Source organism: Geotrypetes seraphini, chromosome 15 (genome assembly GCF_902459505.1).
Source record: "Geotrypetes seraphini chromosome 15, aGeoSer1.1, whole genome shotgun sequence".
NCBI classification, from domain to species: Eukaryota; Metazoa; Chordata; class Amphibia; order Gymnophiona; family Dermophiidae; genus Geotrypetes; species Geotrypetes seraphini.
The window spans coordinates 40478465-40495771 of NC_047098.1; the positions used below are offsets into that span (position 1 = coordinate 40478465).

Consider the following 17307-nt stretch of genomic DNA (forward strand, 5'->3'; position numbering starts at 1 on the left):
GTTTCGCAGCGGTGGGGCATTATGAACTACAACGCACCCCTAAGTCTGGGAACCTTGCTCACAGGAGTTACTTAGCTCTCTGGAGGCGGGCCTTGACTTTCTGTCACAGTTCAGTGCCAGAGGCTGTGGACCCCATGCTCTGACTCTTCTTGGAGTGGCTGTCGCTCTTTCCTTTTCGCTCCTGGGTGGCTGCACTAGCATGTTTAGTTGTATGGGGGGTATGTCTGTGGGGTGTTTGCTGCATGATTGTTGTGACTTGAGGCTGCTTGTTTGGAGTTTGTGTGTGTTTGCTTGGGGGGTATTATGCTACTTAAAAATGTCAATTGTGTAGGGCATCCAGCCGACGGATTTCTGTATTATGCCTCATCTGGTGTCATGTATTTTCACTCGTTGCTTGCTCTGGTTGTTATGCCTATCACTGTTTTCTCCACTTTTGGTTGTATGTCCCTTTGCAATTGATAATAAAAATATTAAAAAGAAAACAAAAAGTGGGGGTAAAATGGACAATACTCGGACTGGAAAAGCTTCACCAGTGGAGTGCCGCAGGGTTCGGTGCTTGGGCCTGTGCTCTTCAACATATTTATAAACAACCTGGAAATTGGAACGACGAGCGAGGTGATTAAATTTGCAGATGATAACAAAGTTATTCAGAGTAGTGAAGATGCAGGAGAATTGCGAAGACCTGCAACAGGACATAAACATGCTCGAGGAATGGGCTGCGATATGGCAAATGAAGTTTAACGTGGACAAGTGTAAGTTGATGCATGTTGGTAACAAAAATCTTGTATACGAATACAGGATGTCTGGTGCAGTACTCGGGAGAGACACCCCAGGAAAGAGACTTGGGAGTACTAGTCGACAAGTCAATGAAGCCGTCCGCGCAATGTGCGGCGGTGGCGAAAAGGACAAACAGAATGCTTGGAATGATTAAGAAGGGGATCACGAACAGATCAGAGAAGGTTATCATGCCGCTGTACCGGGCCAAGGTACGACCTCACCTGGAATACTGCATCCAGCACTGGTCGCCGTACTTGAAGAAGGACACGGTAATACTTGAAAGGGTCCAGAGAAGAGCAACTAAAATGGTTAAAGGGCTGGAGGAGTTGTCGTACAGTGAGAGGTTAGAGAAACTGGGCCTCTTCTCCCTTGAAAAGAAGAGACTGAGAGGGGACATGATTGAAACCTTCAAGATAATGAAGGGAATAGACTTAGTAGATAAAGACAGGTTGTTCACCCTCTCCAAGGTTGGGAGAACAAGAGAGCACTCTCTAAAGTTAAAAGGGGATAGATTCCGTACGAACGTAAGGAAGTTATTTTTCACCCAGAGAGTGATGGAAAACTGGAATGCTCTTCCGGAGGCTGTCGTAAGGGAAAACACCCTCCAGGGATTCAAGACAAAGTTAGACATGTTCCTGCAGAACTGGAACATACACAGGTAGGGCTGGTCTTGGTTAGGGCGCTGGTCTTTGACCTAGGGGCTGCCGCGGGAGCGGATTGCTGGGCACGATGAACCACTGGTCTGCCCCAGCAGCGGCAATTTTTATGTTCTTATGTAACTTGCATGGAGCAGCAGGTACATGAAATTGCATGCTTTTTAATTAGAGGATAAACCTTGGATTGTATTGGGTATTGTGACCATTTCTTTTTCATGTCTTCACCATTTCTCATTGTTTTTTTTTTTAACAAACTTGGATAAAGTAGAGGGGTTGCTATATTAGTCTACTTGAAAGTGCAGCAATAAACGTTAAATGGAAAAAGAGAGGTCAATATTTAGTTGGTAATGGCGAGTGTTTTAGCTGGAGGTGGTGGTGATATTATTCCTGGATATTCAGTGCTGGGCCATGTCCAGAGACCAGCACCGACTGGGTTTATGTGGACAGCTATCTCTGATGTGGTTAATGATGTAAGCAACATTGTATAAAGATAGCATTAAAGTTTATGTGATCTGATTTGACTGCTAAACTTAGGTAGTTAAGTGTTAGCTCCACCCATGGACTACCCACAAAATAGCCAACTTTGAGTGTAGTCAGGTACTGGTGCTATTCAGTTAGCAATGATATTCAGCCCACTATCCAGATAGCTGACCAGTTAAAATTAGAACAGCCTCTTCACTAACTGGATTGCTCTGGGGACTGCCCTCACTCCATCCACAGACTTCTATGGTGCTATCCGGATAGCACCAAGATAATCTATAATGATTTTCAGCAGCATTATCTGGATAATGTCACTAAAAATCGATCATTGCCCCTAATCAGTGGTACTTACTCTGGCAGCAGATGTTGCTACAAGGATAAATGCTTCTGAATACTGGGTGAAGTATGTTTTTTCTTTCAAGAGCCTTAGACTTCACTCTGCATTTTTAAAATAACCTTTGAGCATGTTGGCAGATTTCTGAATGGAAAGATACTGCATAAAACAAACATCATACCATGCAATCAAATGCAACTCTCCAGACCTACCTTCGATATACTTATTTTGACCCTGAGATTAAAGATAATTGGCAAATTAGGGAAGCCTCTACTTTTTAAAATTACTGAGCTGTGGAATAATTTTCCTATTCAACTGGGCTCTTTCCAATCATTTCGAAAATATCTGAAAACTTGGCTATTTTCAAAGTTGTAAATTCTGCTCCTCTCCATACTATTCCAAATCCATATTTATCTGTTCTCCTTTCTAATTTCTTGTAAACCGTGCCGAGCTCTACTGTATAGAGAAGATGCGGTATATAAGCCTAAGGTTTAGTTTACTCTCATCTAACTGATTTAATTGCTCAAGGAGTGGTTCCAGGTTCTTTAAAATTAGCAGTTGTCAAGTTTCTGATTTAAAAAAAAAAAATTCTTGGATGTTTCAAAATATAATTCTTATTGGCCAATTTGTAATATACCTATGGTCGCAAAACTGATTTGAGTCAATTGATGTAGTGCAATTAAAGGATTTTCTTAAATTTTTATGGGGGTTTAAATGTCTCATGGTTTGTTTTTTTTCTGTACTGACGCAATGCTGCTTTCTCTGGTGGATGATGTGCAAGTGTGTATAGACCAGGGAGGATTGGGATTTCTGATCTTCCTTAATCTGTCCATTAGTCATCCGATTTTGTTGCAGAGCTTGGCTGCTTCAGGTTTAAGTGGAGTTGAGTCTGTTGGTCTGAGTTATTGCTGATAGATGCCAGGTTGTTATGATATATGATTGTGTTTAATCTTCATAACATTTATCATAGGGACTACACCGAGGTCCTCATTGTTTCCAGTTTTATTTAATATATACCTGGAACCCCTGGGAGTTACTACATTCTTGGGGTTTGGGGCATATATTTATATTATCATTTTCTTGGAGGCAATTTCTCCAAATGGTTTAGGACCCCTTTTATCAAGCTGCGCTAGAGGTTTTTGGCATAAGCCAGCGCAGTAAATGTTCCCACGCTCATAGAATTCCTGTGAGCGTCGGAGCACTTACCTTGCCAGCCTGTGCTAAAAACCTCTAGCACAGCTTGATAAAAGAAGGAGGGGGATTAGTTGGCCTGTATCTTGATAGGAATAAACCTCACACCTAAGCCAGAGCATGTGGAGTACGATTTCAGTCTCTCAAATTTACTGCCATACTTGCCGTAAAACTTACATCATGCCAAAAAGAGGTTCCCTCTTTAGTTCGTAAGATATAACACACACAGGCAATCTATTCAGTTGTGTTTGGAAATTCTTTTTAATAAAGACTGTGGCAGACAAAAAGATGGGAAATATTTCTGGTTTTCTTTCTGCCACATTTTCTTGTCTCAGACTGCATTTCTTAGTACTTGAGAATCTTCTCTCTCTCCATGAGATTCATACTGACTCCACTTTATTTATTTAGTTAGTTTTAGTATTTATACACTGCTTATAGCCTAAGCAGTTTACATTCAGGTACTCCTCAAGTATTTCTCCTCTCTGTCCTGGTGGGCAATGGAGTGTTAAGTGGCTTGCCCAAGGTCACAAGGATCAGCACTGGGCTTCAACCTGCATCCTCAGCCCTAACTGCTAAGCCACTAGGCCAGTGGTAGGCAAATTCATTAGTCAAAAGAGCCAAAGATCAGCAGTACAACGATTAAGATTTCTTTTGAGAGCCATACTCCGCGCCTGCTTGCACTACGACGGCTAGGTCAACCCGACTGACACACCCCTCTCCCGCACGAGCCTAGAGAATGACATGGGGGAAAAATTTGTCCCCGTCCCCGCAAACCATCTGATCACATCCACACAAGCTCAAATAGTTTTATACTGAACTTATTATATTAAAGTATAAAAAGAAACAATATTTTGTACAATTGTCAATTTATAAATCAGCGTCCTCGCCCACTCTCTCTCCACTTCCTTTCAGTGCACACACATAAAAACAAGCAAGCAATTTTATATCATTTTCATTCACTCAATCATAGAAATTAAAGTCTAAATAATGCCAGTCACATAACAAAACATGATTTTACAAAAATAATTCCCTGCACAGTCAAGCCTGCAAGGATTACTAGATGTCTTTCAGCAACTCCCCTCCCTCCCCCATACCTTTGTGGCCAAGTCAAAATGATCTACCAACAATAAAATTAAAAAAAACACAAAGCACACTGTACGCAGATAAAATGTTAATTATCATTTATATTCTGCGGGTTTTCAAAGATGTCAAGGCAGATGACTTTATGGAATGTCACCTCAGTCCCTTTTTACTAATCCGCGATAGCGTTTTTTAGCGCAGGGAGCTGCGCTGAATGCCCTGTGCTGCTCTCGATACTCATAGGCTTCCTGCGCTAAAAATCGCTATTGTGCTTTAGTAAAAGGGGGCCATAGTGCAAACTATAGACAGCAGATATAAATTCTCAAAACAGACACATTTTGATCACTAAATTGAAAATAAAATCATTTTTCCTACCTTTGTTGTCTGGTAATTTCATCAGTCTCTGGTTGCACTTTGTTCTTCTGACTGTGCATCCAATATTTCTTCCCTTCTTTCAGCCTCCTGTATGCTTCCTCTCCTCCAGACCTCATTCCCTCCCCCAACTTTTTCTTTCTTTCACCCTGCCCCCTTCTTTCTCTCTCTCTCCATGCCCCCTTTCTTTCTTTCTGTCTGTCTTTCTTTCTCCATGCCCCCTTTCTGTCTGTCTCCCTGTCTTTCTGTCTCCCTGCCCCCTTTCTTTCTTTCTTGCTCCCTGCCCTCCCCCAAGCCACCGCCATTGGGGAACAGGCTGCCAGCGCCGCCGGGGAACAGGCCGCTGCCACCATCGGGGAACAGGCCACCGCCAAGTTCTGTGCTCTTCCTGCTTCCATTCCCTGTAAAGAGGACGCTGAAGTGCCGGGCCGACCAACCTTCCCCATCTGACGTCAATTCTAATGTCGGAGAGGAAATTCCGGGACAGCCAGGCAGCGATTGGCTGGCCCAGAACTTCCTCTCCGATGTCAGAATTGATGTTGGTTGGTCGGCCTGGCGCTTCAGCGTCCTCTTTACAGGGAAGGGAAGCAGGTTGGGCACTGCTGCTCTAGCTAGCTGAGCCGTGAGCTGCATTCAAGTGGCTAAAGAGTCGCGGTTTGCCGACCACTGCACTAGGCTGTTCGGGTGTTTCTCTCTCTTACCACTATGTTTGGTTTTCTTGCATCCAGATTTTTATCTGTTGGGATGGGGATGTTCCAGTTTTTTCTATGCTTGTTGTGAACCATCTCATCTATACTATGCTGTCTTGGGTGCGGCTATCAGTCTCTAATCCGTAGGTTTCAGTTCTTCTCCTCTCGACCATTTATTTTTCTGGGCTTGATCCACATAGAGTTCCTGGTTCATTTTCTTGCCATTAGACTCCTCTTGTAAAGCTTTTTCACAGCTGTATATCCTTACTAACAATCTAGATGTTGAAAAAGAAATTCCTATTGAACATGGCAAAAACAAAATGTTTTGGATGGGCAGTTTATTGTATCCTGTCCTGTTGCATAATAGCATTGTATTGCAGATACAATTTTTAAAGTTAAGTTCTTAGAAGTCCTTTTGAACTCCCCTTTGTTAAAGAACCAGGTAACAGCTGTTATGAAGAACTAAGTCAACCACACTTATTTTAAAGATCAACAGATGTTAGTTTAATAATACAGGCGGTTGTGTTGAACTATTTAGATTATTGTAATTTGAACTATGTTGGACTCCCTAAGAATCTCCTGGAAAGGTTCCAAATAGTTTAAAATGTGGCAACAAATTTTACTGGCAGTAAATCATGAGCTAGAGCTTCCTCTTTGTTGGCTGCACAACACTGGCACCTCTCTCTTAACGGGTTAAATTTAAAATCTTATGTCTGTTTTTTGAGCCAAAATATCTGTCGGCCAAAGTTGAATGATGCCACTTGTCTTGAGTTTTATGGTCTGTTTGGTGCTATCGACTTGTGTTCGAGTCCTAGCAACTTGATGAACATGACAGAACACAGAAGTAGATTGCTGGGCCTGCTGCGCAGTATAAATTCGATGTTGTCACCGTTGTTGCATCAGACGTGATCCTCTGCCTCCAACAATGCCCATCAGTTGCTGCCCAGATGGGTGGTACATCGTTAATCTGACATCTCCGCTGAAACCGGTCTGCCTTGGGAGGCCCTGTTGGTAGTGAAACAACCAACGGCATAGTTTTCAGCTTCTCAAATGCGCGCAAGCCCCAGTGGGCACGACAAATCCATGTACCATGCCAAAAATGTAGTGGTCTCTTCATCTAAAGCCCTGTGCTACATAGGGGTAATGGCTGAGGCTTTCTTAGGAGTGGCTCTAAAGTTGTTGGGAACACTTTGCCTCTTCAGTTGAAAGAAATTGAAGATGAAAATCTTTTTTTTTTTTTTTTTTAAATCTTTATTGATTTTATAAGCATACAAAAAGTGCAAACATTATACATTCAAAGAATTCAATAAACAGTACTTACATACTTGCAAATACTGAAACAAATTACCCATCCCTTCCCGCCCTCCCTTCCTGGATGTGTGTGGAAACAAGATTTAATCTAGTGAATACTAATCATTAATTTGTTTAACAAAGGACTCCAGTGGACTCCAAATTTCTTTAAAATTCTTGTCTGTGATTGTATATTCTATGATAAAATGCTATTAAAACTGATTGAACTAAAAAAAAAAAAAAATTCTTACTTTTCACAGATTGAAACATAGAAACATAGAAATAGACGGCAGATAAGGGCCCACGGCCCATCTAGTCTGCCCACCTTAATGTCCCTCCCCTACCTTTACCCTGTGAATAGATCCCATGTGCCGATCCCATTTGGCCTTAAAATCAGGCACGCTGCTGGCCTCAATCACCTGTAGTGGAAGACTATTCCAGCGATCAACCACTCTTTCAGTGAAAAAGAATTTCCTGGTGTCACCTCGTAGTTTCCCGCCCCTGATTTTCAACGGATGCCCTCTTGTTGTCGTGGGACCCTTGAAAAAGAAGATATCTTCCTCTGCCTCGATGCGGCCCGTAAGATACTTGAACGTCTCGATCATGTCCCCCCTCTCTCTGCGCTCCTCGAGCGAGTATAGCTGTAATTTGTCAAGCCGTTTTTCGTATGGTAGATCTTTGAGTCCCGAGACCATCCGGGTGGCCATTCTTTGCACCGACTCCAGTCTCAGCACATCCTTGCGATAATGCAGCCTCCAGAATTGCACACAGTATTCCAGGTGGGGCCTCACCATGGATCTATACAATGGCATAATGACTTCCGCCTTACGACTGACGAAACCCCTTCGTATGCAGCCCATGATTTGTCTTGCCTTGGACGAAGCCTGCTCCACTTGATTGGCAGACTTCATGTCCTCACTGACGATTACCCCCAAGTCTCGTTCTGCTACTGTTTTTGCTAGGATCTCGCCATTAAGGGTATAAGACTTGCATGGATTCTGGCTGCCCAGGTGCATAACATTGCATTTTTTTGGCATTGAAGTTGAGTTGCCATGTCCTAGACCATCGCTCCAGTAGGAGTAGGTCGTGCATCATGTTGTCGGGCACTGAATCTTCGTCTGTTGTGCATTTGCCCACTACATCACTCAGTTTGGCGTCATCGGCGAATAATGTTATTTTACCTCGAAGCCCTTCTGCCAAGTCTCTTATAAAGATGTTGAATAGGATTGGGCCCAAGACTGAGCCCTGTGGTACTCCACTAATCACCTCCGTCATTTCGGAGGGGGTGCCGTTCACCACCACCCTTTGGAGCCTACCTCCAAGCCAGCTCCCAACCCATTTCGTCAATGTGTTACCTAATCCTATAGAACTCATCTTGCTCAGTAACCTGCGGTGTGGTACGCTATCGAATGCTTTGCTAAAGTCCAGGTACACGATGTCCAGGGACTCCCCAATATCCAGCTTCCCCGTTACCCAGTCAAAGAAGCTGATCAGGTTGGATTGGCAGGATCTCCCCTTAGTAAATCCATGTTGTCGGGGATCCCGTAGATTCTCCTCATCCAGGATCTTATCTAATTGGTGTTTGATTAGAGTTTCCATTAGTTTGCTCACTATCGATGTTAGACTCACTGGTCTGTAGTTTGCTGTCTCCATCTTTGAGCCTTTCTTGTGGAGTGGAATGATGTTAGCCGTCCTCCAGTCCAACGGGACGCTGCCTGTACTAAGGGAGAGGTTGAAGAGCGCGGACAGTGGCTCCGCCAAGACATCACTCAGCTCCCTAAGCACCCTGGGGTGCAGGTTGTCCGGCCCCATTGCTTTGTTAACCTTGAGCTTTGACAGCTCACCGTAGACACTGCTGGGCGTAAACTCAAAGTTACTAAACGAGTCAACTGAGCCAACCCTTGTCTGTAGCTGAGGGTCGAGCCCTGGCGCTTCTCGGGTGAAGACTGAGCAGAAGTATTCATTTAATAGCTGGGCTTTTTCCGAATCCTTTTCCACATAGTCTCCGTCTGGTTTCCTAAGACGTACAATCCCGCCTGAGTTTTTTCTTCTATCACTGATATGCCTGAAGAAGGATTTATCTCCCTTCTGGATGTTCTTTGCTAGAGACTCCTCCATGAGGAATTTAGTCTCCCTGACTGCTGTTTTGACGGCTTTTGATTTGGCCAGGTAGTCTGCTCTAGAGTCCTGCTTCCCTGATTGTTTGTAAGAGATGAATGCTTTTTTCTTCTCCTTGATCAGGTCTGAGATCTCCGCAGTAAACCACTGTGGCTTATTGTTCCTTCGCCGTTTACTTACTGATTTTACATAGCGGTTTGTTGCTTCTTGTATGGTTGCTTTCAAAGTCGACCACATGTCTTCCACGTTATCGGTTTCTTCTTGGCTTTGTAGCGCCTGGTGAACGAAGTCTCCCATTTCTTTGAAATTTGTGTCCTTGAATTTGAGGACATTGGTTAGTGTAGTAGATTTAGTGAAACCTTTCCTGATATTGAACAATACCATGTTGTGGTCACTGGAGGCCAATGTGTCGCCCACCGAGACCTCTGTGACACTGTCTCCATTGGTAAGTATCAGGTCCAGTATTGCCTGATCCCTTGTCGGTTCCAACACCAGTTGCCTGAGGCTTGCTCCTTTCATAGAGTTTAATAGCCTCCTGCTGCTGCCGGAAGCAGAGGTAAGTGTAACCCAATCCACATCAGGCATGTTGAAGTCACCTAGCAATACTGTGTCCCCACGCAAGGTGATATTTTCTATATCTTCGATTATTTCCATATCCAGATCATCCTGTTGTCTTGGGGGTCTGTAAATTACGCCAAGATACAAGCATTTGTCCTTCCCTCTGGCCAAATTAACCCAAAGGGATTCCCCAGTATACTGGACATCTGAGATTCTCGTGACCTTAATGTCATCTTTAGTATATAATGCTACACCCCCTCCCTTCCTACCCTCTCTGTCCCGGCGAAGCAAGTTGTAACCCGGTATGACCATGTCCCACCCGTGGGAGTCTGTGAGCCAGGTTTCGGATATCGCCACCACATCCAGGTCGGCATTCCTTATTTCTGTTTCCAATTCCAGATTGTTCCACTAACGTTCTTTCATAGTATAAGCAAAGTGTTTCCCACTAAAAGGTAAAATTTAAACGATCCCAATTTTTCCAGTTTCTAGTGATTAATTGAATGGCCACCCCAGTCATTATAAGAAGATGTCTATTTTGATTTTTTGATTTTTCCATGTCAATTGTAAGTCATCCCCCCTTCCCCACCCCCACCCCCACCCCCACCCCCATACACTGTTAATGTAGTGAGATGTCTTTTTGGGCTTGTTGAAGAATGTGGAAGTAAACATTAAGGAAAGGCTGCTGAAATGTTTGTATGGTATATAATGTTACCTAGGACACATTTAAACATCTTGATTGTAACAGGTTTCATTTATGAATGGCTAATGTATGCCTGATAGACTTGTAAAATGTTATATGATGCATAATTTTTGTAAATGCTTCTGCAGTATTTTTTTTAACTAAACACTTTTTTAAAAAACTAGTACAAAGTAATGCAGTAGTACAGAAATATTGACAAGATCTTGACAGATTTATTCAACACAATATCTAATAGTCAATAGGGACACAGGATTTTCTTCAGCATCCCCATCCTTTTTCCCCCTCTTTTATTTGTTGTTTGGTGCATTCAAAATCCCTCACCCCCATTGTCCTCCACCCACCCTCCAATAATTCTCCAAAGCTTTCCAACATTCAAGTCTTCACCACTGACCGTCAAAGCTCCCTGTTCTATGATATTTCAAAGCGGTTAGCTTATAAAGAGAATACCAATCTGTTAATTTATTGATTACCAACTGCCAGTCTGGCATCTGTGGTAGTTTCCAGGAAGCCACTAGCACCAGACTGGCAGCCGGTAATAACAATTTGCTAAATGTCATCTCTCCCTCATCAAAATCCTGGGGGGTAGAGATGCAAAAGAGCATATTCAATCTTAGCATCTACTGGCTTATTCAAAATTGAGGAAAGCATCCTAAACAACGGGTCTCAGCTTTGGACCACTGTACATCCCCACCATATGTGAAAATAAGTCCCTCTCCCCCACATCCAAGCCAAAAGTCCCCATTACCTCTATCACTCATTCAATCTAGTTGTCTTAGGGTGTAATACTATCTCATAAGCACCTTAAAGCCTGTCTCTACCAATAGTGTGGCCATACCCAATGTTTTTGTATGTTGTCATATAGTTTCCCATTCTATTTGGGACATAGGTTGCCCCACATCCCTTTCCTATGCAATCGTGTAAATTGCAGAGATTGCCCCTTTCTGCAGTGCAGGTCCTAATACTTGCTCAAACCTTGTTGTCCCCTGAAGTACCTTATTTTTCGCTCCATAAGACGCACCTGACCATAAGATGCACCCTAGATTTAGAGGAAGAAAACAAGAAAAAAACCATTCTGAACCAAATTCTCTCTGCCAGGCCCTGCACCTAACCCCACACTCCTTGCCAAGCTCTGCACCCTGTCCCCCCTCCCTGCCAGGCTCTGTACCCTGTCCCCCCTATGGTGGTCTAGTGGTAGGCCAGGGCAGGCAGATAGGGCCTCCCATACCTTTTTAAAATCCCAGTAGGGCCCCCCGGTACCTGTTTTTAGGTTTAAACAATTTTTATTGGTGATAATAAAACAGCAGAACAGCATGATGTAGAAGGCAAAAAACATACCAAGAGATTACAAATCAAACAAGCAGTAAGCAGGGAAATTCAGATCATCAAAATTTTCCATATTAACAGATTCCAGCTGCCCACCCCCTAGCAGAATATCATACGTTCCACCTCTAACATGGGAAACACTCCTTAATACCTGCAGAACAAGAATGAAAAATCAAGACCCCCCAAAAGCATAGAGTAAAGAACAAAACAAAACAATGAATACAGACATTATCTGTATTACATACCTAACCTCCGCCCACCCCAAGTGACCCCCCTCCTCCCAAGCCAGAATAAAGCTATACATTGCAGTATCTAAGACTATACCTAGCATACCAGTGTCCTGGACTCTGATGGGCCCTGGAGACTACAAACCTCCAGCCCTCCCCACCTCTACTGAACCCTCCCCCAACCCCCATCCCCACCTCTACGAGCAGCCCCTACCATTCTAGGCATGCCGGGCAATAGAATAAGAAAAAGCAGCATGTTGAAGAAGTCAGCAATCAAGCGGTAGAATGAGAAGCGTACCTGCTTTTAATTCTGGTGCTTCCCTTGCTGGACGGCAGAGGCAGAGTGGCGAACAAGGCAGGTGTTCCTGCCTGAATGGCTGCAGTCAGTTCTCGCAAGTCGCTGGGACTAGGTATTCACCTAAAGTAACACAATTTGGGTGTGGCTCCGATGTGGTATTTATTTTGCCTATAAAAGGTATCATAGCCAATGTAGAAACTTGAGCATCCGCCTCCTCCAAACTTCCTGTTTCAGAAGGGATGGGGCCTGGCAGGCCTTGAGTGGATTCATTGTCTTCCAAAGGCATGCTGATTGCCACATTGGTGCTGCCTTTAAGGGAATAGGAAAGAGAGTTACTTAACACTGAGGGAGGGGGGTTGAATAACGGGAAGAGTAGGGGAAGGGGAGATGAACACTGAGGGGGTAGGAGTAGAGATGGAGAGAGATGCTGGTGTAGGTGAGGGAAGGGGGGGGAGATACTGGACTATGAGGGGATAGGGGAGATGCTGCGTGTGTAGTTGGAGCAGAGACCTTGAGCTACCCTGAAGTTGGGGATGCATAGCTGAAAATTTGCATAGTGTGTTAGATATCTTTGGGCCAACTCTGGGCCTGACCTCATTTCTCCTCCACTAACCTCCTAATTCCAGCTCCTGCTCTGTTTTGCACATAAGTTTGTTTGCACAACCTAAGGAAATATTTCTTTTTGGAAAGGGAAATGGATATATGAAACAGTCTGGAACAAACAAACCAAAACTGCAGATATGTACAACGATGTAGGCAAATTTTATTGTGACAAGCAAACTATATATTAAAACCTTTTTACCAATCAGAGGACCCAACATGGTCCGTGTTTCGGACAACCTTCATCAGGGGTCCATGGTAGATAAAGAAAAAAACATATGTCACAACAAATATTGAAAAAGATAATATAAAACCAAACAGATGATGTGTCACGCCGAGAGTCTCTGCTAGCGATTTTTACTATTATCTTTTTCAATATTTGTTGTGACATATGTTTTTTCCTTTATATAGTTTGCTTGTCACAATAAAATTCGCCTACATCGTTGTACATATCTGCAGTTTTGGTTTGTTTGTTCCTGGCTGGTTTTTTCACTGCAGACGAGATTGGACCTCCCTTCTTTTGGTTCTATATGAAACAGTCTTCCAGTGGAGGTGGTAGAGATGAGGACTGTACTGGAATTCAAGCATGGAATATGCTCAGAAGGATCACTAAGGGAGAGGAAAGAATTATAGAACCAAGTAATTGATATGAATGGGCAGACTGGATAGGCTATGCAGTTCTCTATCTTCTATAATGTTTCTATTTCTATGCAGATAGATAAAAATTCTGCATATAGATAGAATGTTAAATACAGGCAGACTCTCCATATGTCCCTTGCTAGAGCAGAACAGGCCTAAAAAAGCTTATGAGCTCAGTATGTCTGTATTTCTTTGTTTGGCGTCTTCATGCCAGATTTCCAGCTTATAAGGACTCTGGCAAGTCTTTATTTCTGGTTGGTACTTCTTGTGTAATACTTGATTTCTGAATAGCACCTTCTATTTTGTGACTGTTAATAAAAGTCTTTTTGAAAAACAGGAACCTGGGACATTAGATCATCTACTTTATTATTGTCCCTATATTAAGATATTTTGGAATTCAGTTTGGTCTCAAGTGAACTCATTGTTGGAAAATCATGTTGTACTTTCTTACGATACAGTGTTATTTGGCATGATGAGAAAAAAGAGTCAAATATCATCATATAACAACAAGCTTTTATTAGTTATGACGGGGGTTGCCATCCAACATATAACCAATAATTGGAAAAATCACAAAAACCTTAGCTACACATTTTGGTGGAATTCATTATGCCATATATTTAAAATGGAACATGCAATAGCAGTACAAAGAGGGACATATACTAGCTTTATAAAAATATGGGGGCCATTGGCAAAATATTGTGGTGAATAGTCATTGATTCTTCTCTTTTTCTTTTTTAGCACACAAAAGGGGAGAAGGAGTTGGGAATAATTTTACATAATATCTTATAATATGCTATATAATATGTGTTTATTCCTATTGAAAATGTGAAAAAGGATGGGTGGTTGGGGGAGGGGGGGTTATTGCATCACTAGATTTTTATGTGGTAGAGATTAATGTGCTATTGTGGAAAATCTTGTATAATATATTCTTTTGTGCACTTGCTGTTCAATTTGAAAATGAATAAAGAATTAAAAAAAAAAGAAAAAAGAAAAACGGGTCCATTAAATCAAACAATTCATTTAGCTTTAATTTTATACCCTGTATGTTTGTTTCATAGGCTCTGGAAGAGGCCCAGAAAGCCATCCAGCAACTCTTTGGCAAGATCAAAGATATCAAAGATAAAGCAGAAAAATCTGAACAAATGGTGAGTCATCAATATTTATCTAAGAAATATATTCTGGGGGTGAGTCCAGTAACTCCATGGCAGTGCAGTGCATTACCATGTGGATGACCTAGATTGAGTTCCAGCTTGGGTGCTGGGAGAAGGGCATTCCTCACTGCACAATGCCAAGATCCTGTGGTAAGACTTGGGACCTAAGGTTTCAGGATTTTGAGAGGAGTCCTGCCATGTGATCTCCCAGCCTAGGACAGGGATAAATATAAAACGGAAAACCCCACAGGTAGTTACAAATGAAGGCTTATGAGGTCTCAGTCCAAAAGAGGTTAGCTCTGTGTGAGCTGGAAGAAAATGTCATTTTAAAAACAGACAAGAGATTCTGTATTAGCACATCTTCAGTCTGCCCATGTGAAGCTCCATTATTAAAATGTGAATGCTGCTAAATAGGGCTTTCCAAACCTGTCTTAGTGACTTCACAACTTTGAAAAATTGGTATAAATGGTGATAAACTGTCCTTAAACCACACTGAGGACGGTATAAAAGACTGTGCTTCCAAGGAATGATTAAATAAAATGAATAATCAATAAATAATAATTAAATAAAATGAATAATCAATCAATAAATAAGATTGATTATTCATTTTATTTAATCATTCCTTGGAAGCACAGTCTTTTATACCGTCCTCAGTGTGGTTTAAGGACAGTTTATCACCATTTATACCAATTTTTCTAAGTTTAGTGACTTCACAGCCAGTTTAATTTCAAGATATCTGCAGTGAATATACATGAGATATATTTGAATGCACTGGAGACCTGGCATATGCAAATATAGTTTATGCATACTATTATGGATGTCCTGAAATATCACTACTACTACTACTTAATATTTCTATAGAAACTACTTGACCTACATAGCGTTGTACATTAAACATGTAAGAGACAATCCCTGCTCAATAGAGCTTACAGTCTGATTAAAACAGACAAATAGGGGTTAGGGAATTTCTCAAAGAGGGAATGAAAACAGACATGGGTACTTTACAAGCAAGTAAGAGTTGGGAGTTAAAAGCAGCCTCAAAAAAGTGGACTTTTAGCCTAGAATTGAATACTGCCAGAGATGGAGCTTGATGTACTGACTCAGGCAGTCTGTTCCAGGCATACGGTGCAGCAAGATAGAAGGGACAGAGTCTGGAACTGGCAGTAGAGGAAAAGGGTACAGACAAGAGAGACTTAACTGATGAACTGAGGAAGAGTATAAGGAGAGATAAGAGAAGAGAGCTACAAGTCTTCCTAAGCCATAAGATAAGTTTAGGAAGACTGTGTTGGTGCTGAAGATGATTTGTGGTATTTCCCCGTTTACACCTACACAGATAGGGATTAGTTACCGGAATAAGATCTTCCTAGGGGATTTCAGGCACTTGGGCCTCATAAGGGAAGATGCACCAATTCTATGTAAGGTCTGATGTAGAAAAGAAATCCCTCTTCTGCCTTTTGTCATGGAGATTTTAAAAGATGCAGTAGCTAAGTTACATAGCTTGAGTAACCATTTTTAGTTTTAATTGTATGTGTTTTGATTAGTGATTTTATATTTCATAATTTTTATTGGTAGGTTAAAGAAATCACTCGAGATATTAAACAACTGGATCACGCCAAGCGCCATTTGACTACCTCTATTACAACACTCAATCACCTGCATATGTTAGCTGGAGGAGTAGATTCGCTTGAGTAAGTAATGGTCATCATTTGCTTTTGAATTTAAAACTATTAATAGCCAAGAGAGATAGAGGAGTCTCTGTGCGGTTATCACTTTGCTGTAAAACCAAGATAGATTCCTAGGTTTGCTCAGTAAGTTATATTATTAACATTTAACACTTTCATAGGATTTGATTCACAAAAATGGACTCTTTAGGGGAAGACAAAATCTTACACAGTATATAAAGTATAAGGTAGGGGAGTCAAATCCATATTAATGTCCGGTGCAGTGACAAAAAAGCAGCTGTGTGCTGACTGACTGCGAGGGGGAGTCCCCCTTAGATGGGTAGATGACCAGGGAGAGGGTTGGTGGTATTACTGTGATTCCTGAGCTAATGGCATTAAGAAGTGTAGAAAAAATTAGCAGCTCATCAGCCCCAACATAACCCATACACAGAAGCTCTAACTACATACGTGGACACATCTTCCACCCCCTCTGGCAATTGCTTACATGCACCCAAATCTATTTAATTATACATCAACCCCAGTCCATCAGTTCTGCACATGACTATACTCAGATAACATACCTCCTGTCCTTGCATTCATTTATGTACAGACTTTAATGTACATTCCCCTTCCCCTTAATATGGTCCAGCCTCCTCTTCCCCCCCCCACATGCAATCCAACATCGCCACATCTCACCAGACCTATGGCAAGCAGCTGCAGTAACACAGGCACTTCTGCAGAAGTCACAGAGCCTTTGATCCTCCATATTCAGGCTGTTTTTAGGTTCTACACACTCTGGAAGCAGGAAGTGTGATTCAGAGGGGGCAGGACCTGACAGCAATCTGAGCATGGAAGCTTAAAGGCTCCCTGGCCAGAATTGAAGCACATGTGGAGGGGGTGGGTTACCAGACCACAGGGGGAGGGAGGAGGAGTGTGAGGGAGTAGTAACTGAAGAGACAGGAAAGATGGCTCATGGAGGGGGTGAGGGGGTAAAGGGGGATGGGACTTGATATACTACTTTTTCTGTGTGGTTTGCACAATCAAGGCAGTTTACATAGGGCAATGAAGTGTTAAGTGACTTGCCAACAGTCACAAAGGGGCTACAGTAGGAATTGAACTCACAACCTCAGGATGCTGAGGCAGTTGCTCTAACCACTAGGCCA

The 17307-nt window shown here is 42.4% G+C and overlaps 1 protein-coding gene across 2 annotated transcripts in view; it reads left to right on the forward strand.

Annotated features, from left to right (window-relative positions):
* Nucleotides 1-17307, forward strand: part of VPS53 (VPS53 subunit of GARP complex) — a 229844-nt gene that overhangs the window by 92303 nt on the left and 120234 nt on the right. For both annotated transcript variants that reach the window (XM_033921549.1, XM_033921548.1), the window contains exons 5-6: nt 14391-14477; nt 16056-16171. In XM_033921549.1, coding sequence (XP_033777440.1) covers nt 14475-14477; nt 16056-16171 — 119 coding nt within the window. In that variant the 5' untranslated portion in view covers nt 14391-14474. The remainder of the gene's footprint in view (nt 1-14390; nt 14478-16055; nt 16172-17307) is intronic.